At 37.4% G+C, this 25050-nt stretch overlaps 1 protein-coding gene across 10 annotated transcripts in view; it reads right to left on the reverse strand.

Moving 5' to 3' along the window:
- The window catches only part of KIAA1958 (KIAA1958 ortholog), a 120670-nt gene that overhangs the window by 22649 nt on the left and 72971 nt on the right, over positions 1-25050 (reverse strand). For 5 of the 10 annotated variants that reach the window (XM_043927617.1, XM_043927619.1, XM_043927620.1 and 2 more), the window contains exon 3: positions 10477-11979. The exons of 3 other annotated variants lie outside the window; for them this stretch is intronic. In XM_043927617.1, coding sequence (XP_043783552.1) covers positions 10934-11979 — 1046 coding nt within the window. In that variant the 3' untranslated portion in view covers positions 10477-10933. Of the gene's footprint in view, positions 1-10476; positions 11980-25050 lie in introns of those variants that run through there. 2 more of the 10 variants (XM_043927627.1, XM_043927618.1) reach the window with 2 other exon arrangements.

A 25050-nucleotide genomic window follows, 5' to 3' on the forward strand; every position in this document is an offset into this window, starting at 1 on the left:
TATAATTTTATTTAGAGCACAGGTACACAGACAAATATGAAGCAAAAACTGAACTGGTAAAGATGAAAACATCTTGGTGTTAAAGATCAGTGAGCAGCAAAATAAAAATGAAATCAATAGTATACTCTTAATAACAAAAAAATTCTCCTGTATTATTACAAATATCAAAAGGCAGGGGATTAATTAATCAAGGGTATCACAGTTGCACATTTTAACTATTAACAGAAATTTCCCTCTTTCTCTATTCACCTTTCTCTTCCTTCTTTCATACATTATAATTGTAGCAGCTTAAAAAGAGAATTTTAAATATGGTTTGAGTGAACAGGCGCACATATGCTTTTTTCATGTAAATCAATTAAAAGCTAAGTGGCCAGAAAATGTATATTCAAATTGACAATCCATCAAAAGGGGGGAAATAAATCCATCTTCAAAGAACAGTACTGTATTTTTTTATATGCCTTTCCCAAGTATTACCTGTGGTGATTACATTTCTAAACAGATGCTTAGTGTTAAATTATACTAAATTGGTAAATCTACCTTTTCATTCCCAATTAACTTATAAGTGGTAGAATAAAAGGAATCTTAAAGTCATTCTTATAAGAAAGATGGAAGAACTTAACCTGTATATAACATTCACTTTATGAAGTCACCAAGTTCTTTACATTAACAGATAAATGAGTTTCTATATGAGATTCTACTGAATCCAAAATGTTTCTAGTCATTATCTACCTGGTCTATGGGGTTATAAGCTACATTTTCAGGTTACAACAAAAAATGTCCAAACTATGTGGCTAATCTGGCAAATCTATGTCTAACTTTAGCAATGAAATAAAGTTTAAAGTCATGGTGAGAACAAATTCTATAAATTAGGAACCTAATAAACATATATGTATTATTTGATTAAAAATTTGCCCCAGGCATAAAGGCCTCAGGACAGACATACAAAATGTACAAAAGACCCAAAGAGGGCAAATAAACCCAAGAGCAGGATTCAATAAATGTATCCATAGCTACCTAAAAGAAACTATTAATCATTGTTTCAGGACATATCACGCCAGAATCTTTGGTGTTCATATAAACAGAATTCTACGTACAAAGATCTCGCCTGAAAACTCCAGATGCAGTAAACAAGAAATATTTTTGTGTCACTCCAGAGGCCATTGGACAAGAGCAATAATTTCTTTGGAACATACATAATTGAATTTCCTTTATTTCTTTGTCACCTCCATTGAGTGACAAATGTTTAAAGCATATTCTGGAGAAAAGGCTCAACATAAAATACACCCTTCTTTCCCTATAGGCAAAGAAGTGGCAGGGGCCTTGATGAATTCATTTTAATATTCTTAGAATTAAATCAGCAATTTCAGAAGCAATGTTTCCAAACACAGCATTGCCTGTCACCATGTATCTGGCAGTCACACAGAAAGCCTCAATGTAACTCAGAAGACTGTCTCTTTATTATAAGAACATTATAATTACAAACCCACTGAACAGACAGAAGGAAATCCTGCACTTGAAGAGGGAGTTTTGGAAAGTTGGTGTGAAAAGGTTCTTTAAGAAGAGCCTTTTTTCTTAACATTTTATGCTATTTCCCTTCCATTTTAAGTGAAAGTCACTGGCTCGTGTCCGACTCTCTGCAACCCCATGGACTATACAGTCCATGGAATCCTCCAGGCCAGGATACTGGAGTGGGTAGCCTTTCCCTTCTGCAGGCGATCTTCCCAACCCAGGGACTGAACCCAGGTCTCCTGCATTGCAGGCGGATTCTTTACCAGCTGAGCCACAAGGGAAGCCCAATAATGTATTAAGTAAGTATGCAATTGATCCCCATTAAATTTTAATAAAGTAGAATTAACCCACTGAAATAATGTTCTAATGTCACAGTGAGTTGGGAATTGCTGAGGCAAGTCACAAATATCAGGAAGCAAACTAAAGACAGGTGGGCATGAAAGAATTCTGACAGTCATAAGGCAGCCAAGGTATGTTAAGTCTATGCAGATGCTGAATATAAAACATAATACTTGGGAACTCTGGGGTCTTCACATTGTTGTTTAGTTGCTAAGTCATGTCTGACTTGTGACCCCTCGGACTGTAGTCTGCCAGGCTCCTCTGTCCATGGGATTTCCCAGGCAAGCCTCCTGGAGTGGGTTGCCATTTCCTTCTCCAGATCTTCCCACCCCAGGGATGAAACCTGTGTCTTCTGCATGTGAAAGTGGATTCTTTACCACCTAGCCACCTGAGAAGCCAGGCTTTTCATGGTCCCTTATAAACAAAATGAAAATACTAAATACTCTGATTAAATTCAAACAATATGGCATGATAACCAACAAAGATAATGTATGTGCCACCACAGTTTTCTATTATTATATTTCTTCAACCTGAAATACCTAGATCAAGGGAAATTATGCTGCTACATTGTCATTCTATGGAATTTCTCAAGTATCAGGGGGAAAAAAGATTTAAGGTGGGGGGGGGTACTAGGAAAGTTCAGAATTTTTGCTTTCTCTTTTTACAAATGTTTCCCTTTCAAAGAGTTGGGGGAAGTGCAGAAGGAAAGCTGACCTTGAATTATAAATATGCAGCAAAATTTTGAAGTTGGCTTCACCTGACAACTACAACATTTCCTTCTGTAGAGGCCACTAAGTGCTGGCTCAAAATATTAAACAGCTAAGTACATGTTTTCACAAGTCACACATACAAATGTTGACCGGCACAGCCTCTTCGCACAGGTTTTCAGTTTAACTACAGTAAGTGATAGCAGCAATGGTTAACAGTTCCACATAAATACCACAAACACACACAGGAAAGAGCACCTACAACAACATGCAAAATCTCAACAACGACATCACTGAATATACACAATGCACAGAGACTGTAACGGTTTTTGGCAAGATGGTGTTTTTTTTTTGTAACAAATACTTTAAAACAAAAATTCTTTTGTTATAAATGCTATCTAAAAAGTTGTAATATAATGAATTGTAGATATAAAACTTCAGTTAATCTGAGTGAATTAATACTAAAATGAAACTGCTACTTCATCCAGCATAAATAATCAATTATAAATTAATTTCTAGTGGAAGTATGCTAAGGTGATTTGATTTATAAAATTTAAGAATCACAGAAAGTAAACAGGCATAAGAATCACTTAAATACAGGATGCACAAATACTGTTAGGATTCTAAATTGCTGATTCTTCCTAATTCTACTTACAACAAATAAATAAACTATCCCAAAGCATTTTCAAAGCTCCTTAAAATGAGTGTATGATGGAAAAATGTCTAATTCCAGTGTAATACAAAGAACATTAGAAGCCTAGAAAAATCCAACTCTGCATTCAAAAGACAAATAATTCCACTGTACCTTTTAACATCTTAGAATTTCATCTTTTATCATCAACTATGATCTGGTAAATATAACTAACAAAATAAAAATTTGTGAGATTTAAAGTATACTTGTTTGAATTCCTGTTTAGAAGAGTAATCTGGGTAATATAGGAATTTACAAATAGTTTATATGTGTCTATCTTCCTGCTGTAGGCTTCTTTGATTAGTTCCCATTTTCTTTCCCCTTTCTATCTCTAAATACACTTCACAAACATCCTAATTATGTTGACAGAAATTTAATTGTTTTGATTGAATATGTCCCAAACCTCTTAAGATGATTTTACCCACAAACTAAAAACTTTACAAAGACTAAAAAAGGGCAGAGTACATTCAGAACCAATAATACAGATGCTATGTAGCTGGAGATTCAAAAGAATACCACTTTAAATAAAAAGTTACTTTTTTAAGTTCATAATCTACGACTGGAATTCACATATTTCAAAACTGTAGTTTGTTTCTCCTCTAGAAATGAAAACTAAATATAAATGGGGTAGGCTGAAAGATGTTAAAAATAAAAGATGATTGATTGTATTTAAGGATTATCCCATCAAATCTCAAAAGAAGTTGCTATAATCAAGGTGTAACATTACACGATGAAATGTAAAAGTTCACAAGCAAAACAGCCTATTTGGGAAACTGGCAGTTTGAATCTATTTCTTAATAGAAACTTGAGAGCTTAAAAAACTATTAAAATTTTTACAACAAGAAAAGGATGCCCCTTCTTACTCAGTGGGAATGTAGGGTTGTTCTTCCTCCCTGAATCCTATCTACGGACTGAAGTCAGGGGGCCTGGATTACCTGTCGGCTCTAACAAAGTGTGTACACCTGGGTATTCATCTCATCTCTCTAGAGCTGTTTCTCTTTTCTATGAAACAAGAGGGATGGATTAGGTGAGATGTTTCCAATCTTATTTTCCAGCCTGGCACACAAGAAGGATATGTAATAGAGGTAGCTCATTCAGTCTAGCGAGTCTCCAAGTAAGAAGTTAGGAGCACAGGGAACATGAGAAGTCCTGGGGGATCTGTTTAAGAAAGTGCTCCCTATGCAATCTCCATCCATTAGTTTGCCCTCCCTGCCCCCTCCTAAGGAGACATGGTGACTTTTCACAGCACTGAAAATCACCAGGCCAGATGATCTTAGGTCCTTTCCAGGTCTGCTGCCGCTGCTGCTAAGTTGTTTCTGTTGTGTGCGACCCCACAGACGGCAGCCCACCAGGCTCCCCCGTCCCTGGGATTCTCCAGGCAAGAACACTGGAGTGGGTTGCCATTTCCTTCTCCAATGCACGAAAGTGAAAAGTGAAAGTGAGGTTGCTCAGTCGTGTCCGACTCCTAGCCACCCCGTGGACTGCAGCCCCCCAGGCTCCTCCGTCCAGGGGATTTTCCAGGCAGGAGCACTGGAGTGGGTTGCCATTTCCTTCTCCAATGCACGAAAGTGAAAAGTGAAAGTGAGGTCGCTCAGTCGTGTCCGACTCCTAGCCACCCCGTGGACTGCAGCCCCCCAGGCTCCTCCGTCCAGGGGATTTTCCAGGCAGGAGCACTGGAGTGGGTGCCACTGCCTTCTCCGTTTCTAGGTCTAGCCTCTATGATTATAATTCACTCAATAAAGATGATGGTTATTTTAATACTCTGACCTAATTAATATTCTGATCAAATTAGTACTATGACCTAATTAAAGAGTCTAATTCAATAAAGTCATGGTTTACATAAAAACACAATTTAAATGTATTACAATGCTTTCTTTCAAAAACTAACACAATCTTCAGTACCAAATTATGTGTTTCCCTTCAGCCTTGGCAGGCCCAATCAGTCAATTCACAAATTGGATGGTATAGGAGAGATTTTGATTATCTTTCTTTTCTGTCTAGAAAGTGAAATCGGAATTGTTGGCAGTTTAGCAAAATCATCCCCTCTTTTCTGTTTTTATATCATTAGAAATATATCAATCACCATGGGACTTCTCCAGTGGTCCAGTGATTAGGACTCTGTGCTCCCAATGCAGGGGATCTGGGTTTGATCCATGGTCAGGGAACTATATACCTCATGCCAAACTAAGACCCAGGGCAACCAAATAAATAGATATATTTTAAAAATTACACCTACCACCAAAGGATGATCACGTAGTACATTTCTTTATCCCAGTATGTTCCATGAAAAGATCTTTTAAAATCATATTTTCATCACTTTGCCTTATGAGACACTATGCATTCATCATATAGCCAAATTCAATGAGGAGAAGAAGGAATTATTTGAATACTATGCATTAAGGGGAAAATGAAACAAAAAATAATCGAGGATGCCCTTGTCAATGATGTGTTTCTTAGTAACTAACTATGTCATATCATATGGTAGATATGTAGAGATATATAATACCTTGTATAAAGGAGTTCTATTTGAGAGAGATCTTTCACACTGATTGATAAAACATTCCTTTCCTGTAGATAAAGAAAACTAATCAGAAGAAAGTGGATTAAAATCAGAAGTGTTTGTCTCTAATATCTAAAACTGTGGAGACGAAGTAGAAAAAATTTGAGTGGTTCTAGTTGATCTCCAATACTGAGAATCACAGGATAGCATTTTCCTGCAATGTGTTAGTCGCTCAGTCGTATCCAACTCTTTGTGACCACACGGACTGTACTCGCCAGGCTCTCGTGTCCACGGAATTCTTCAGGCAAGAGTACTGGAGTGGGTAGCCATTCCCTTCTCCAGGGGATCTTCCCAACCTAGGGACTGAACCTGGGTCTCCTGTATTGCAGGTAGATTCTTTACCATCTGAGCCACCAGGCTTTTTGTTAAAAACAATCCTGAGTAAAAAACGAAAACAAAATAATAACAAAATCCTCTATTACATAGCTAATTTGCTAGCACCGATTTGCAGAGAAGACTAAACTTTCTGGCAGACTGGCCATCAAAATTCAGTATCTGGCGGATGACAACATCAGCTCCTGGGCTTAAGAGAGATATTCCCTCTGCCTAGAACTTCCCCCTATCCTGTCTAAATTAGAAGAAACTCTTTTGAAATAGGATTTTTGGTTCACATGGGGTAAAAACAAAGGACAACCATTTGTTAAAAAATGTAATTCTTTGTGCATATTCACATTCACCTACATGACAAAACTAAGAGTTCTTTAAAGAATGATACAAACTTTTGCTCTCTATTCACAGGTAAGCCAAAAAAAAAAAAGGAAAAACTGCTGAATGTTTCATCTCAAAAGAACCCCAGTCAGGGGGCCTTACACAATTTCATGCCAACAAACGGCCAGGTGATGGCACTGCTCTCAATTCCGCTCAAGTTGAAAGAATATGGATGATTTTATTACACCAGGAATTCCATTTATAATTTATCACTTCAGAGAGTCCACAGAAGCACAGTAAATCATCTGGTGAACAGGCAGTTACAGCAGAAAAGGCCAGTGCTTAATGGTATCTGGATCTAGTTTCAGCTCCTGATGCCTTTATGTATTAAGTGATGTGGGCAACCTATTTGACTTCTCTGGATTTCCTCATCTCACAGGACAATTGTAAGAATTAAGTGAAACAATCGAGAAGCACTCAGTACCGTGGGACACTGTAAGAACTTCGTAACTGGGGTAACTGGCACCCACAGAGGGTCACCTGCACATTCCATGCATGTGTGCCTCTATGTAAACACAATGGATGGTGTAGAAACGGCTTTGTCTTATTACTGACTTTAAAACAGGCTCTAAGGAAGATCCACTACCAGTATTACATATTCTACAACAAATTAACACATTAAATGGCTAAATAATGGTCAGACTGTATGAGAACAAAGTTCGAGAAACTATGCAAAACAGTCCTGGCATAGAGTATTTTGCTGGGCTCTCAAAAATGAAATCGAACTTTTATCACGGTATCTTTTATAAACCTTTTGAAGGCAGGAACTATTTTATACATCTCTGTACCCCTCTTAGTCTCTAGACACTAGGTTTTCAAGTATTTGATGACATGACTGTAAATTTTCATCTCAGTAAAGTCGTCTCATTTCACGGCATCTAGAACCTAAGCCATGTGACTTAGGCAAGTTAATTTAATGAAAGTATTGGCTAACCAAGGAGACCCGATCTTCACTTCGACCATTCTTCTGTAGATCAGAAGTAATTTAACATAGGGAAAAATAACTACAATAAAAATACTTCAAGTAGCTGATGTATTATAAATCATATTCAGACCAGCCCTAACCATGGAAACAGATGGACTCTTAAGAATAAGCTCTGTTGGATAAACATCCTGAATATCTCTAACCTTTTCAAGCACAATGTTTGATTAAAAAAAAAAAAACAAAACTGCTACCATCCATGATGTTCAATAGCCAGTCACTCACATGAATATAGAAGAAAAACTAAATTATGCAGCTATGCCATCCAAATGCTGACAAATGGGTTTGGCATTTTTGTGGTAGACAGGGTAAAAGTTCCAGTCATAGGAGGGGCACTACAGAATTTCTTACATGACATTACACTGACCTTAAAGTGTAAACTTTGCAAATACGGTCTTATTGTTTTTGTGTGAACCATGGGATTGCCTGGAAAGGCAATACAGTCAGTTATAGTGAAGACTGCTGGACTGTTGAATTTTTGCTAAAGCACAAACACAATTTTGGCATCTACCACTGCCACAGTATGGATGTAAGTTTTTTAAAGTTAAAATAACAAATAATAAATATGGCATCTGGCAGTAGTATATCCTCAGTATCATTTACACAAAAACACAAAATTTAGAGGTAGCTGCCAATAATTTTTCATAATTTAATTATCCCCAAGAGATAATACAATACAGCAAAAATTCTACCAAGTCACTCTTTGGAAGACAGTTTTTTAAATCTAAATGTCACAACATTCCTATTTGGTTTAAGTTACCAAAGTAAAATATAAATAAGTAAAAAATAATCCACAATCTGCATTCTCCCAAATGAAAATGTCAGAGAATTAAACAGGAGATTTTCACTTTTGTACCTCAATATCCTAGTTCTGCTTTCTAAGAGCATACTGACTAACCTTCCCCATGACAAACATACTTTGCTGTCAAACAACAAATTAAGAATTTTTAAAAGTATGTCAATGCAAAAACAAAATGCACAATTTAAATCTTTTCTTATGAAAGATAACCTATGGTAAAAAAAAAAATTTTTTTTAAAAGAGTTCTTTCACAGTAGGCTGTCATGTGCACTTCTGAGCCCACTACAGAATAAGAAGAGGAATGTTTTGTAAAGAGAACTGGGAGAATGAGGCTCTGTGGTTAAAAATAAGCAGAAGAGGGGGGACTAGGGGACACTGTGCCATCATGAAAGATCAGTCTTCCTTTTAATCAGACAGACTTGAGAGATGCGAAGACACCGTGTCCCCATCTCTGGCTCAAATCACTGGAAACTAATTACAGGTTGGAACTCAGAAAGGTAAACAGAAAAAACTCTGGAGTCAGATGACAGTACCATCTCCTTAGCACATAACCTGTTATGGATTGATCTCAACGTAAAATGGAGATAATTAACCTTCTTTTCAAAGTTGTTGAAAGGATTAAAGATTACGTATAGAGAAATAAATATGTATGTACTGAAATCTGAATAAACAGTTACCAAAATATTGGGTTGGCCAAAAAGTTCGTTTGGGTTTTCTATATGATGTTACGGGAAAACTCGAATGAACTTTCTGGCCAACACAATATTAAGTTATTTTTGGCTAGGAGGTTTATGAGTATATATTTTGTTTTCTTTATGCTTATCTGGATTTTCTAATTTTCATAAATTAGTACTACTTATATAAGGAGAGCATGTAAATCACTTAGCACATACATTGGCTCAAAACTAGTGGCGATCATCATTACTAATACAAAAAATTAAAGAAAGGTATCTTCTGGTCTTGTTTTTGGCTGCTTCTCTATGACAGAGAAGTCATGAAATGAAATTGATTGCTTAACACAAAGGCCATGGCAGACTTCCCACTCCTAAGCCAAAGGAAAGGTCACAATTTAGAGAAATGGGTTTATGTGTTTAGAACTTAAGTGTTGGGAAGAGCTGCCTGGTCATGGGAAAGCTCAGCTAACAGGATGACTCAGCAAAGCAAATCAAAACAAAATCTGTCCTGGTCGTATAATTAAAACATAAAATGCCACCTACCTTCCTAGCTAATGTGAATTATGAGGATGCTTTGAAGAACAAATACTTGCCAATAGGAAGCCCAGATCCAACAAAGCAATTAAGATTGGGACTTTTTAAAATGTGTTAATGATTATACAGGATAGGAATCTTGCTCATCTAAACTCTATTATTAAAGTATCTCAAGTAATAATTCACCACAGGCTTAAAAATAAAGACCTTGGAAAAACCACCACGAAGAGTTGCTTAATCAAAATTATAATTATTATGATTGCAGGATTATCACATATAAATGCATTTACTGAAGCAGAAACAGCACATTTTCAAGAGTGCTTTGAATTCAACTAAATTTGATAACAAAATGTTGTTACTTAAAGTAAGTGTCAATATTCCTTTGATCTCAACTACAGAGTCAAGCAATCCCCTTGGGAAAACAGACTGAAATTCAGTACTAATAAATAAATAAGTCAGGGGATTTGGGCTTCAAAGAGTGTAAGTTTTTTGTGGTCTTGACTAGTGTTTCTTGATTTTCAGTAAGATTTTTCCATTCTCTACTCTCTCTTCATGTTTGATACACAATCTAATGCTTGGGAACATTTCAAAGCTTTGGTAGTTTTAAATTTCCTGTAAATCTGATAATAAAAATTCATTTACACTGATTTCTTAGAAAACAACTAAAAAATTCTACCCAGGTTCAAGAACAATAAAAATGAGCTAGTAACAGTCTTTCTTGCCATAATATTGGACTTTGCATATTATTTAAAAATTATATAGCTTCTAAAAAGAATGGCACCTTTATTTCCACCTTCTAACCCTCTTTGCCCCCACAAGTTAGCTAAACATCTAGATTTTCATAAATTGCAAAAAATGAGGCAGAGATGTTAAAATCTAATTATTCTTAAAAAAAAGTATATAAAAATCTGTCCAGTTTATATCAACATTTTCATATTCTGGTTCTGACAGTTTTGTGTAAGCAGGAAAGTTAGTGTTGTCTCCTCCTGATTAACAGAGAATTTTAAAAATTAAAAAGATACTGTCATTTATTAAATAGACTAAAAATGAGAGGTGGGGGTGGGAAGGAAAAGCAAGAGTTGAGGACACAAGTATCTAGGCTGACTCTCAGTTTCCTTTTTGACAGTTTAAAAAAACCCAAAAAACGAAATTCCTTCTCTAGTTTGTGTTGCCTGAGAATATGGTTTTGTAAAGTCTGTAACAGTAATTACATTTCATCATCACAAGTACATCTGCTTTAAGCCTATAAATACTATGTCAGTAATACTAAACTATCTCCATTGACTTATTTGTAAAAAGAAAAATATATTATATATTTATATTTGTATAAAGTTAATACTGCGGGCAGAGGAAAGGGAGCAAGAACCAGTGCTTAATCACAGTTTCTCTGGACACAGTAACCAGACTGGGATCTGGCTCAAGCCACCTGGTCAAGCCGTGTCTGAGGACGAGTCATAGGAGGCAGAGACGATGAAATTGCCACTGCTGGAGTGCCCAGCCACCGACTGGGCGGCCTGCTGGCTCAGACTGTTACAGATGAGCACCAGCTGGTTGCTCTGGGCCTCGGACAAGGTGCTGCAGCTCTGATACACGCTGAAGTTGGTCTTCCTGCCCGGGATGTTCCCCTTCTCACACATGGTCTTCACCATCTTGGCCAGCTTGTTCTTGCCGAGGGCCTGGCAGTTGTACCAATGCAGAGCCGCCAGGTTCACGACCGGCTTGATGGACAAGTAGAAAGGGGCATCCTCATAGCGCATGGCAGGAGGCCGCCGCTGGGCATACTCCTTATAGTCCTGTACGGGGCAGGTCTGCGGCGCGTGCTGGGTGGCATACACACGGGAGTCTGTGCCCCCTCTCTTGGTTTTAGCATTTAGGTCACCAGTGTCTTGACCCATCCACTCCAAGTACTCCAGTCCCGTTTCTGTTACCCGGAGCCGAATGTCACCCCACTTCAAGGTAGACCCGTGGAAGCCTGTGCAGTGCCCGAACGCTTTTGTGTTGTTGAGCCAGACGAGGTTGAGCAGACCCTCAGGGTTATAGCGGCTTAGCAGCCCCCTCTTTCGCAGAATGAGCTCATCAGCAAAGGTCAGCTTCATGGACTTGTGTGGCTTATTTCCTTTTCCTTTGCAGCGGAGTTCAATCTGCTTCTGTTTGAGTGCCTCTTGGGAGCGCTTGAATTCCTTATCCCTGGTGATACTGTAGCCATACCTGTGTTCTTTTAGGTACCGTTCAAGTCCACACTGGTAATTGGCCAAGCTGTTGGGTTCATACTCGGATCCATCCTTCTGCCTGGCATCCACAAAGAAAGAGGCCAGGTAGGCATCCAACTCCTTGCAAGGGATGACATAAATCTCTCTTGTTTCAGAAGGATACTTGGAGATGAGGAACTCCCGGAAATTGCGGAGCGCAGTCTGCGTGCTCCGGATGGTTTTCTCGTTCTGCTCCCTGCTGAGCTCAGCTGCTCTTTCATCCTGGTCTGCAACAAATTGGGGAGGGGAGGGATAAAGAGGGTGTTCATGAGTTCAGACAATGCACTTTCTACTCTGAAATAAAGTTTCCTTTCATAATGAAAAGGGGAAGAAGGAAACAATTTTACAGAGATCACTGATAAATGTTATTTACATACCTGTTGCACTATAATAGCCAACTTCAGTTTCACAAATGATGTACTAGACATGAGATGACCCAGTATCATCAAAACGAGCTTCTCATGTCACTGGCACACAGTTTAGTGCACGAAGATTTGTGGAAAGAGTGAAATTAGAGGTAGCCTTTGTTTTAGGGGGAAAAAAAAAGAAAATAATAGAAATGTGCTATTTATCCTAATGCAGTGTGCAAGGGCCCCATTAGAGCGACATGCTCATTTTGAACCACTTCATTTGTGAAACCAGAGGTTGTACTGGTTCCATTTTACTGAATTAAAACAAAAATATTCAAATCTGTTATTCAGCATTATCTCTATAGAGATCTATATTTAAAAATTACTAAATAGATTGTTTATAGCACTTAATGTGACATTCTACAGCAATTCAGGTAAACAAAGTTTATAAATATTCTGTATGTAATTACAGGGCAGATTATAAAAAGTGATAAAAAATATTCTAAGTTTTGCAAAATGAAAACAGACTCACAGATACAGAGAACAAACGAGTGGTTGTCAGATGGTAAAGGGGTGGGAGGGTAGGGCAAAATAGGTGAAGGGGAGTAAGAGGTATATATAATAAATAATTCACAAGGATGAAATACACGGCATGAGGAATATGGCCATGAATACTGTAATAAGTTTGTATAGGGACAGATGGTTACTAGATTTTATTGTGGTGATCATTTCATAATGTATTCAAATGTCAAATAATTATGTAATGTACCTGAGACTAATATAATACTGTTCATCAACTATATTTCAACACACAAAAAATTTAGTGTTTTGGGAAAGTATTGAGGATAAAACTTCATAGCTAAAAAGACAGGACAATGAAATCTGAGTAAGGCTATTATAAACAAGATGTAAGGAAGGTGGTATGTTTCCTGGATAGTTTTCCTTTATTAATTTATTATTTATATTCTGCTACCAAAGACTGGAGGTACCTCTTTCCATTATGAATCACTCATGATTAAGTAATGTTGCTCTGGAATAGCAGTTCTAGCACTTCAGTAAGTTTCAGAATCACTTCTGATGCTCAATCAAAATCAGATTCCTAGGTACAGGCCCAGGAATCTGCATTTAAACTAACACCTCTATGCTCAGGGTAACGTTCAAGAGAACACACTTTGAGAAAAAAGTTCCAGTGTTTATGGCTTATGAAGGAAGCCCTACTCTGTTTTACTAGATTTTTTTAAACAATGATTAAATTCAATGGTATCATTTAAATAATTTCCTCTCAGTAACATGTAATTTAAAATTGGGATGTTAACATTAACAATGAAAACATTTGTCAAAATTACCACAATTATGTCAGACATGGTCTGGGTGAAACTCAAGAGAAATTCTAAAAATGAAATCACACAACAGAAAAACCAGGTTTTTCTAGTGATGAGAGGCAAACACTAAGGTTAATTTAAAACAACATAAAAATATAATTTCTGACTCTATAAAGTATAATATAAAATTATTTTGTTTATTCCAATTATCTTATTTAGGAAAACTTTAATTTGTAAGGCTGTTTGGTGGGAAGTCTTTGAAATAAACACAAACAATAAGAAAAATAAAATTTCTAATAAGTTGAATTTTATTCATAAAGCACACTATTTTTGTATTATACACATTTATGAATGTCCATATTATTTTAAAATGACAGTTGTAAGGTATAACTGCTAATGCCCTCATAACTTTATAAAATGAACTAAGTTCAGTTCAGTTGCTCAGTTGTGTCCGACTCTGTGTGACCCTACGAACTAAAAAAATCAATAAGCTAGCTAGCTAATTAGATATTTTTATAGGCATATTTTTGAAATATTTCCAAAATTCCAATACACAACAGTGTATTTTATGTTTCATTAGACTTAACTTTTGGCTGTGCTATCGTCTTCCAGTTGAAACTGTTTATGGATCAACAATAAAGATGTGTATCTTTCCATTAGAAAGCTGAAGCCACCTTAACATTTTACCATGCCGACTTGCCTGTTTACAAGCAAAGCCAAAGCAGTCAGCACATCTGTTTACTGTGGCTACTTGCTCAAACATTTATCACAAGAGTTTTCAAACTTTAAAAGATGACTTTTTAAGAAATAAACATTCAAAAAAAAAAAAAAAGAAAGAAAGAAAGAAACATTCATAGACAACTTTAGGGAAAACATTTCCAGTTCTTCAACTTTCACATGGAATCTTCTCTCAAACTTATTTTTCTCAGATGAATATCGAGTTTTCCATCGCAAACCTATTGTGTTATGTACTCTGGGGATATCAAAGGCTTTGAGAAGCCATATAAAATTTAACTTTGGTTTAAGGCAGGTACTAACATATTTTTCCCTAGACAGCCATGTAGCTGTTAATTAACAGAGGTGATCAAGGTTGTAGAGAAGCCAACGGTCGGCATAATCTTTCTCCCTTAGGGATCTCTTGATTGCATTATAGGAGTGGGAGCTGTGTAGCTAAATGATTATTTCTTTATCTATGAATGGCTATAAGTTTACTGTGCACCCAATTTTTTTTTTCTGCTACACCGTGTGCCCTTCCAAGCCATAAATTCAAGCATTTCTCTACTGTCTTATCACCATGGCAGGTGCCTTCTTGCGAAGATGGCAAGTGTGTATGTGGTTCTCTATTCAGTCCTGCTTCCTCTGCTACTCTGTGGTGTCAAACAGGGTCCAGGGAAGCTCTGATCATCAACCCAAGTTCCCTATTCCAGTTCTTCAAAAGTGATTATTAATTTTTTTGTTTTTTGGCCATAGCCCACTGCATGCGGAACTTCCCTGTCCAGGGAGCAAACCCATGGCCCCTGCTATGGAAGCGCTACCACAAGGAAGTCCAACAGAGACTGTTAATTCTGCCACTAAGCAGAAGAAAACTGAGGTCTCACACCTCCATTTGATAGTTACAGTCATACTTCTCCTAGCAGCATATCCAAATCCCTGTTTCATCACTGAGTCTGGCAGCCTTTCTTTACATACTGTGGTTCCAGCCGAAGCTTTCTAGTTTTATTTGAGAAAATGTTTGTTTCTGCTTCTTTTTGTCTTGAAGAGCTTTCAAAGAGAAGTCAGAATTCTGATCCAGCTCTTTGTGTCTGAATGAGACTGCTGCAACTTCAATTAATTTTTTAATTTTATTTTTGGCCCACACCACACAGCATGTGGGGCCTTAGTTCCCTCATCAGGGTCAAACTGGGTCTCCTGCATTGCAAGTGCAGAGTCTCAACCACTGGATTGCCAGGGAATTTTCAACTGCTGCAACTTCTAGTCCCTGACTTGGTGACTTGCACTTAACAGGGATCCCATAAATGTTCACTGAATGCTTTCTGATCCATGAAATCTACTCTATGAAGTAGTGTTACATTCCTGAAAGATTCTGGCATTCATCAAAAACTCAGCAGTCAAACTTCATTAAATTTTGCTTGAATGTATGTGGTAAGAAATAGAATTTGGATTCTAAATGGCAACAAAAATTGTTTTCAACACAAAGATAAAGATCACTTTCTATTTTCTTAAAAGAAGTATGTATATGATTTAGTAGGCAAACTAAATGAGCCATTGTCATTAATGAAAAAAAAATGCACGGAGATGAGCAAAATGCTTTTATTGTATCAAGGAAGTTGTGATTAATAACAATTTTTTTAAACTGAATGTGGGTAAAATCCCAAAGGTCTTGAAAACTGGATGAAGAAGACAAGGTGGTAGTCTAAAATATGCAAGTACAAATTTTATTTTTCTAAACAGATCAGGCATTTAACAATTAGAAACGAAGTTTTACAAACGATGAATGAGTAAGCATACCAAACAGCCTAATCAATTTAAGTACCCTAAATTGATTAAGCTACCTAAATAAATTAAGCTACCTAAAACGTAGCTTAGCCCTGTCTCCACAAATCTGCTCTTTCACCCAGTCAGTGCCTCCACCACCAGCCTATGTTCCCTAGCCTGAAACCTGAGTACCATCCTTGACTCCTATTTTCCCTCCCTGCTACAGCTAATCCATCAAGTCCTGCTGGGCCCGCCGCATTTCAAGCACCCTTAATAAGTAACTAAAACATGTCAGGAATTAAGTAAACTGAGTCTGAATGGATGAGTGCTTTTGTGGAATGTATCACAGACCGAGGGAAACAGACAATAACACAAATAAATAAATTTTAGACAAATTGACAAGTGCTATGAAGAAAAACAACTGAGTACTCTGAAAAAGAACTAAGTGACCTGCTTAAGGATGGATGTTCCAGGAAGGACTCTAAGAAGACCTTTCAGGTGAGACCTGGAAATGAGCAGCCGATCATACAAAGTATAGGAGGAAGAGTAGAGGGAACAGCACATGAGAAGCTCCTACAATGGAAACTGAGTTCGAAGGCCTGAAAGAATGTCAGTGTGCCCAGAGAAAACTGATCAAAAGGGGAGTGGTACAAGGAAAGGTCTAAAAACCCACAGGCCAGGTGTTGCCGGGTCATGTCTGTAAGTCATTACTAATGACACTGTATTTTACCCTAACAAAACTAGTTGCTCAGAAAACTACATGGTCAGATTTGTACTACTCTATATGAGAAACCTATATGCAGGTCAGGAAGCAACAGTTAGAACTGGACATGGAACAATAGACTGGTTCCAAATAGGAAAAGGAGTACGTCAAGGCTGTATATTGTCACCCTGCTTATTTAACTTATATGCAGAGTACATCATGAGAAACCCTGGGCTGGAAGAAGCACAAGCTGGAATCAAGATTGCCGGCAGAAATATCAATAACCTCAGATATGCAGATGACACCACCCTTATGGCAGAAAGTGAAGAGGAACTAAAAAGCCTCTTGATGAAAGTGAAAGAGGAGAGTGAAAAAGTTGGCTTAAAGCTCAACATTCAGAAAACTAAGATCATGGCATCTGGCCCCATCACTTCATGGCAAATAGATGGGGAGACAGTGGAAACAGTGGCTGACTTTATTTTTCTGGGCTCCAAAATCACTGCAAATGGTGACTGCAGCCATGAAATTAAAAGACGCTTACTCCTTGGAAGGAAAGTTATGACCAACCTAGATAGCATATTAAAAAGCAGAGACATTACTTTGCCAACAAAGGTCTGTCTAGTCAAGGCTATGGTTTTTCCAGTGGTCATGTATGGATATAAGAGTTGGACTGTGAAGAAAGCTGAGCACAGAAGAATTGATGCTTTTGAACTGTGGTGTTGGAGAAGACTCTTGAGAGTCCCTTGGACTGCAAGGAGATCCACCCAGTCCATCCTAAAGGAGATCAGTCCTGGGTGTTCATTGGAAGGACTGATGCTGAAGCTGAAACTCCAGTACTTTGGCCACCTCATGTGAAGAGTTGACTCATTGGAAAAGACCCTGCTGCTGGGAGGGATTGGGGGCAGGAGGAGAAGGGGACGACAGAGGATGAGATGGCTGGATGGCATCACCGACTTGATGGACATGGGTCTGAGTAAACTCCGGGAGTTGGTGATGGACAGGGAGGCCTGGCGTGCTGCGATTCATGGGGTTGCAAAGAGTTGGACACGACTGAGCGACTGAACTGATTATGATATAAACCTATCTCCTCCCATACTAAGAAAATCTTCAACAAACTCTGCTTTATATTAAAGTAGGGGTGAGTTCACATCTGGATGATCTGGTAGAAAACATTCCCAGGCAATGAAATGATCCATAATCTGAACTTCTTCAATGGAAGCAGAAGGTCAGAGCCGGAGGGAACAAGAGAACATCCAAGTCAACCCCCACACCTCCCCTCCCTCTAAGAAAGGGTATTAGATTATCAACTGTGAAACAGATTGCCAGTCCAGGTTGGATGCATGAGACAAGTGCTGAGGGCTGGTGCACTGGGATGACCCAGAGGGGATGGGGAGGGAGGTGGGAGGGGGTTCAGGATGGGGAACACATGTAAATCCATGGCTGATTCATGTCACTGTATGGCAAAAACCACTACAATGCTGTAAAGTAATTAGCCTCCAACTAATAAAAATAAATGAAAAAAAAAAAAAGAAAAAAGAAAGGGTATTAGAAAAGGTATGAAGTTTTAAAGCAGATAGCTTTTCTATACTTATTTATAGTCTCTATGCCCCATTAATTACATTGTTTTTCATGTATTTACCATCCTTGAATTCTGAGTAGCCAGCATGTGTTCCAGCACACCAGAGCTACCAAATGATGACTGGGTTTGAAGACTGCCTGAATATGTACTATGAAAATAGTTCTAAATCCACAGATCCTGCACATATGTTTTAAATGACTCAACATCTTGAATTTTTCTCTAAGTCTGATATAAAAAGGGAGAACTTCTGGACATTCATGGCTTGCAAAAATGGATTTTAAAAAGGTCTGCCTCTCCCCCAGACCTTCAGTTTAGAATACCTCCCTTGTCACCACACCATAAGCCTGCTGGGCTACTAGTTTAGGGTGCTTGCTATCACTACCACTAGTATGGTTTTGGTTACAAGTAGGCTGAGTGGATAAACTTTGGACACAGAAGATGTGAGTGACCTTGGTTCTTCAGATCAATGGTTACTTATTTCTTGCCTGTACCATCCATAATATTTATTACTAAAACTTACTCAAAGTTTCTCAAAAGGAGAAGCCATTCCATAAAACTAGTGTAGTGAAATGGGCCTTTGACAAATGTAGCCAACAGACTGAAAGGTTTTAGATTACTGACTTTCAAGGGATCTATGATTTGGAGAAGGGCCCCGGGAAAGAGCCTTAACACTGGCCCAGGGACTCTATGGAAAGCCTGCAAAAGTTTTTATGCAGAGAGCTTTTCTGTACTTATTTACATAGTCTCCATGCCCCATTAATCCAATTACTCCCTCCCTTATTAGGAGATGACAGGAAAAAACACATAATTAGTTCAGTATCTTGTGTTCTCATTTAATCCGAGGAGATTCATGTTAGATTTAAATTCAGAGCCTCTTACTTCTACTGCTGTGGCACTCAATTTAACAAAAAATAAACTTACCTATCTCATCCCTTTTGTGATTTTATTAAAGCCATTTATCTGAAGCAATAAGAAATATTTAAACATTTCCTGATGTTTAACTTCTTTTTAACTCATTCAAGAAGACTACTTTGTCTTTTTACTTGATAGAGAAGTGATGTTCAAATTCTCTTTATAAGCCAGTGAAAGATAAGCCCATAAGCTTATTAAATAAAAGTATATTTTAAATTTGTAAAGTAAAGAAGAAAGTAAAAGAAATCTGATGAGTAGATTTATATTTATGAGGCTGCAGTGGAATGAACATTTAGTCCACCCGTTTGAGTACACTGTGCCCCACCTAGCAGTTTAAGAAGACTTGTGGGGTGTAGTCAAAGACAAATCTCTGATGCTTACACAGACGGCATCATCATTAGAAGAGATAAGAAACACACATAAAACTAATTAAAAAGACCATGCATGGTTGTGTAATTAGGCACTGAGTCTGTGGCATAGGTTGTAGATCCTATAGGAATTCAGAAAGAAAAGAGAGAGAAGTCAAAATGAGTTTGAGATGGTTTGGAGCTCTATACCACGGGGGAACAGAGATTTGGGTTAGGTATTAAAGGGTGGGTATCACTTAGTTAAGCAGAACGGGAGGGTAGGGCATTCCAGGAAGAAACTGCGTGAGCAAAGGGCAAGGGACGGGAAGGCTTGTGCTCATGAGGAGTGTGAGACACTGATCCTGGCTCGCGGGTGGGAGGAGGGCTGGAGTGGGGAATAAAGCCAGGCCAGTGGGATGGACACTTAGAGAGTCTTATACAGTAATTATAAAGATATACATTAAGGAAAGGAGACTGAATATACTAAGTACAAAGATCCTCCACATGCTAAACATTTGAAGAAGCAACTTAAAAAAAAAATCAACCCAACATTTCTTCACCTCTGACATTCTCTACTCCTCTTACGCTGTTATTTCATTCCATATACCTACTACCATCTGACATAATATATATTTACTCAACAACCTGTTTAGCATTTATCTCTGCCCAGGTGAGCTGTGAGCTCTGTAAGAGACAGGACTTTGCTACTTTATTCCCAGGGTCTGAAAAAGCTCTTGAGAAGTAGGAGCATTCAATAACCATTCATATTTTGTTGACTGAAGTAACATCAAAGCTGAAAGGACAGTTACTGAGATAACTCTGTGTGCATAATTATACAATCTACTTTAGACCAACTGTACGAACTGCATTTCGAAAGAACTAAAAATTAAAATAGGTGACATAAAATTCAATTTGGGGACTCACAGAGTCTCAAAGTCACTTTATCCTTTATTAAGGCTCTTCAGAGTCAGCTGTGGTCAGGAACGGTGATCTGGATGTCTGTAATAATGAAATGACTTATAAGCCCACTGAAAGCTTTTCCTAGGGCTATTTCCTTAAGAAATAAGGATCTATCAGCTCTCACACAAATTGCTACAAGACAGTATCTTTATCTTACTATTGGGATAAGGAAAAAACAAGTAGTTAATTCTTTAACCATACCAGAATTAATATATCCACAAAATCAATATATCCCCCCAATCCTGACCTCCACTTTAGAAAGAGATTATACTGGCATTTTGGTGTCATCCATCTACTAGGTTCTTACTTCTTCTATACATATGTTCATTTGATATAAATTTTCTTATGACTCTTTCTATGTTCAAGGAAAACGATCTTGGTATTTTAAAAAAATATGCCCTGGTTGGTAATCTTATGATCCTACTTTAATTTTGTCAGGGGATCCAAAGTCATATTTGTCAACATTCATGTTTCATTTTTAAAACACAGAAATAGCTTCTAACCCCTGTAAATGTATTAAAAAAAAAAAAACAGGTATATTTACTTTACAGGTAGAAAACAAAGTGAGATAACCTTATAACTACCATAAAATGTATTAAAAAGTCAATGTCTTCTTTCTCCTCTAAACACTCAACTCACTGCACATTTCAATGCTTTTTCCCTAAAACCTTAAAACTCAGGCTATTTTCTAGGATTGTTAACATCACTAATTGAAGCCAGACTTATATGCTTTTATAGCTATCTGACCAGCAAATTGTTTTTATGCTCAGTTAATCATTTCCAATAATGGAAGTAAAATACATTTCTTACATATACACTCAGAAGCATGAAAATTTAGCACAACAGTACCAGTCAGTCTGGTATGATTTTTGATAGTATTTTTCACTGAAGCAGAAATCACTTAAATAAACATGAGTCACCTGCTCATTTCTCCTGGTTGTACAGCATGTGACTCTAAAATCTCTGGACAATTCTCTCCTTTAATAAAAATTCAGAAATAAAATAGAGCACAAAAAACACCAGAATTTATTAAATAAACAAAGTGCAGGCCGAAGAAACTGAAGCCTCTCCCTCACCCATATTCATTGATGTCTGCATATATGAATTAAATCAAACCAAGGAGCTGTGTTTGTTGGAAAGTAAGGTAAGACACCACGTGTGTAAAGACTAGGCACTGACTTGCAGATCCTTGCAACAAGGATTAATTTATGGCCAACAGGGTGCAGAGTCTCCATTTTTAACGAGTTCTCAGGTGGTTCTAGTAGAGCTGTGGGTAAATAGGCCATGCTTTGAAAAACAGAGCTTCATCTCTACTTCCCCCTACAAGGCCTAGAAAATGACTCTTCTTTCAAATAAGCCCCAGCCCAAGTCTCAGTTACAGCAGCTGCCACACTGCTGGGATGGCCAGATTTTCCAATCTGAACGTTTTTATGTCCCAGACAGAAGAGGTGCTTCATAAATGTTTAAGTGACTTCTATTCAGTGAAATATACTATAAAAAATCATACCAGATTAATATTGTCATTCAATAAAATAATGGATGAGTCAAAGAATTGTTTCCCTCTGAAATCCAGTGGATTCAGATTTTTTTTTTTTCATAATACCTCCAAATTTATTAAGTTCAACACTGTTTCCCTAATTGCCAAACATCATTTTAAAAATATAACCTCTCCTGCTCCATCCTTCAGGGCAGTTGATATAGGCAGTGCAGTGAATGGTTAATGGCTTCTGCTGATAAGAACACCTATGTTGAAATCCCAGCTCTGCTGCTTAACCAGTTATGTGAATCTGCATACGCTTTTAAACTTAAGCCTCGGTTTTTTCCACTGTTAAATGGATATAATAATTGTTCCTATGTCTTTAGAGTCGTATGAGAATTAAGGATGGAAAGCAAACCACTTAGCTCAGTGTTGGACACATAAATAATCTAATTCAACTCTTTATACATATCACTGCTGAGAAATGTCTTCCAACTCACTAAATCAACGTCTTCCTACTTCACTCGAGTCCTTCTCCACTGATGCTTTAATTTGTAGCAAACATTTACTGATTCTTCCAAGACAGACTTATAAAGGCCACCAACGTTGGGCATAAGTGAACACACCCCACCATGGGCACATGGAAACACCTGGAGGTAACATCCATCCCTAACACGGCTCTCAGGAGACCTTTCATCCTGCGTGACCCAGAATCCTGTGATTTGACAAGCAGTGTGTCGCTGTAAGGAGAGACACGGACTGCATGAATCCAGTGAGGTACTAAACACAGGTACAAGCATGGAATTCTCTCTTCTAAGAATGCTAGTTTGAATTAAGTGAAGAAAATGAAAGTTTCTCCTCAACTGCTCCTCCTACTCGAAGAGATGCAGCAGCCCAACTGTGACGCGGTAAGTCTTGAGGGCAGCCCCGTTAGCTAGAGAAGCTCGAGGCCAGCCATGCTTGCTTACAAGGGAGTAAATTCAAACAGGCTTCACAAAGAGGAGATTCAACATTCCGTGACAAACTAAGGAGACACAAAAGGCAAAAGGGAGACCAGATGACAGGCGTGAATAAAAACTAGATGAAGCTTCTCAAATCTCAAACTTAATTTCAAGTCACAGAAAAGAAATTTAGCATTCCAAAGACGAAAGAGTAGAACAAGAGAATAAATACTATACTTTATCAATCACAATAAGGAGCACTTTCATCTGGGCCAAAATATATTCTTAAATCAACCTTCGAATATGTCTGCATTTTCAAGCTTAGCAGCATGAAACCCACATGACTGTAATTAATGTAATAAATCATGTTGTGGAATTTTCTACAGAATCTGACAGCGCTCATTGATATACTGCTTATTAGAGACTAGCGATTTCTCCTGCACTTTTTTTTTTATTATACTGCCAGAGACACTGAATCAACAATACCTTCTGATGTGTCTGAAGTATATGCTGCCATGTGATACATAAAATATACAGTGAGCTGCTATCAGACTTGGATATACAACACATAACACTCAATTTCCAAAAAGAATTTGTTTTTTAATTTTTACTTTTCTTGACTTCGGTCAGTTGTAGAAGATACATGGATTCATTAGAGATGTGACATTCACATTTTCCATGGTTTCAGTCATGAAGTCACAGCTTCAAAGCATGACTCTTCTATTAAGTTTATTTCATGATGACTCCATTAGTTTATAGTGCAGAATACTGTCAAACAGGCATTATTTTATCAACCTCTATGTGTCCTTTCATTGGAGAAGGAAATGGCAACCCGCTCCAGTGTTCTTGCTTGGAGAATCCCAGGGACGGCGGAGCCTGGTAGGCTGCTGTCTATGGGGTCGCAGAGTCGGACACGAAGCAGCAGCATGTGTCCTTTCCCTGTCTTTCAAAATCTGACTCCTAAGTAAAATATTCTTGAATGTTAACCCCTTTTCAAAAGTAAAACTTAGTCCTTGTGCAGTTCAGGAATTCACCCATGAGTGCATTTTACCTCAGTGGGTTTACATACTCTTAAATATGCTTTGCATATACAAGCATTTTCTAATTTAGATATACTGAAATATTTTTTAAAATATGCTTTAAAAATTTTTTTATTTTTAATTGGAGGATAACTGCTTTACACAACACTGTAAAACAATTATCCTCCAATTTAAAAAAAAATTTTTAAACCCACACTAAAAACATATGGCTTAATGGCCCTTTATTCACATGGGTACCTATTCACCTGAGGAAAAGATTAAGTATATTTCCCCTAATAATAATAATTTTATTCATTAATCATGAAAGTAACACATTTAATAATAAAAATAATTTTATTCATTTAATAATAAAAGTAACACACTTAATATAAAAAATTTCCCAAGAAAATAAAGGTTAAAAAAGAAAAACTGCCCATAAATCCATCCTTCAAAGACAGCCACTGAATACATTTTGGTATATATCTCTTCAATTTAAAATTTTAATTCAAAGTAGTATTCTTTAATCACCACGAGTCTAGTCCATTCTGTATTAACTATACATTTTTTTTGCAAATTTTTTTTTCTGAAAATATTGCTCTGTCTCACATTTAAGAGGAAAACTTTAACACGGTAATTCCTGGATAAGTTACTATTTCTGACATATTCCTTTTGATCACCTGAAATGATACATTTTAAGACTTGAATAAGAGTTTTGCACTGGATTTATTATCCACTGATTTCACAGAAATTCCTTTCTTAGCTATTGAGAATTCCCTATGTCCACTCTTGTCCCCTTTCAAACTGTTTTCCACACAGCAGCCCAAATGAATTTTCCTAAAAGAAACAGGAAATGAACATTATCTCTTATTTTCTTTCTGGAAATTTCAGTATTTGCATATTTGGTTCACCACTTAATAAAAATATATTTGGAGCTTCAACACGATAGGCATTGTTTTAGACACATCTGTACACGTCTCCTCAACTGTCAAAGCACTTTAATTTTCATCCCCTTGTGGTGGAGACAATTAGACAATAAAAGCAGATGGAAACTGGGACTGAAAAAGAGGAGTAAATGTTTTGGCAAAGTTTCGGAGAAATGAAAAGAACTAAGGGGAAACTGGTCCACGTCCTAAGAGGCCTGTTAAGCGCTAAAATGATGAACACTGAAATGTGTAAGAGAAGAATCACCACGGTCAGTAAGCCTAGTGGAGAA

Source organism: Cervus elaphus, chromosome 16, assembly GCF_910594005.1.
Source record: "Cervus elaphus chromosome 16, mCerEla1.1, whole genome shotgun sequence".
In the NCBI taxonomy this organism is placed as follows: domain Eukaryota; kingdom Metazoa; phylum Chordata; class Mammalia; order Artiodactyla; family Cervidae; genus Cervus; species Cervus elaphus.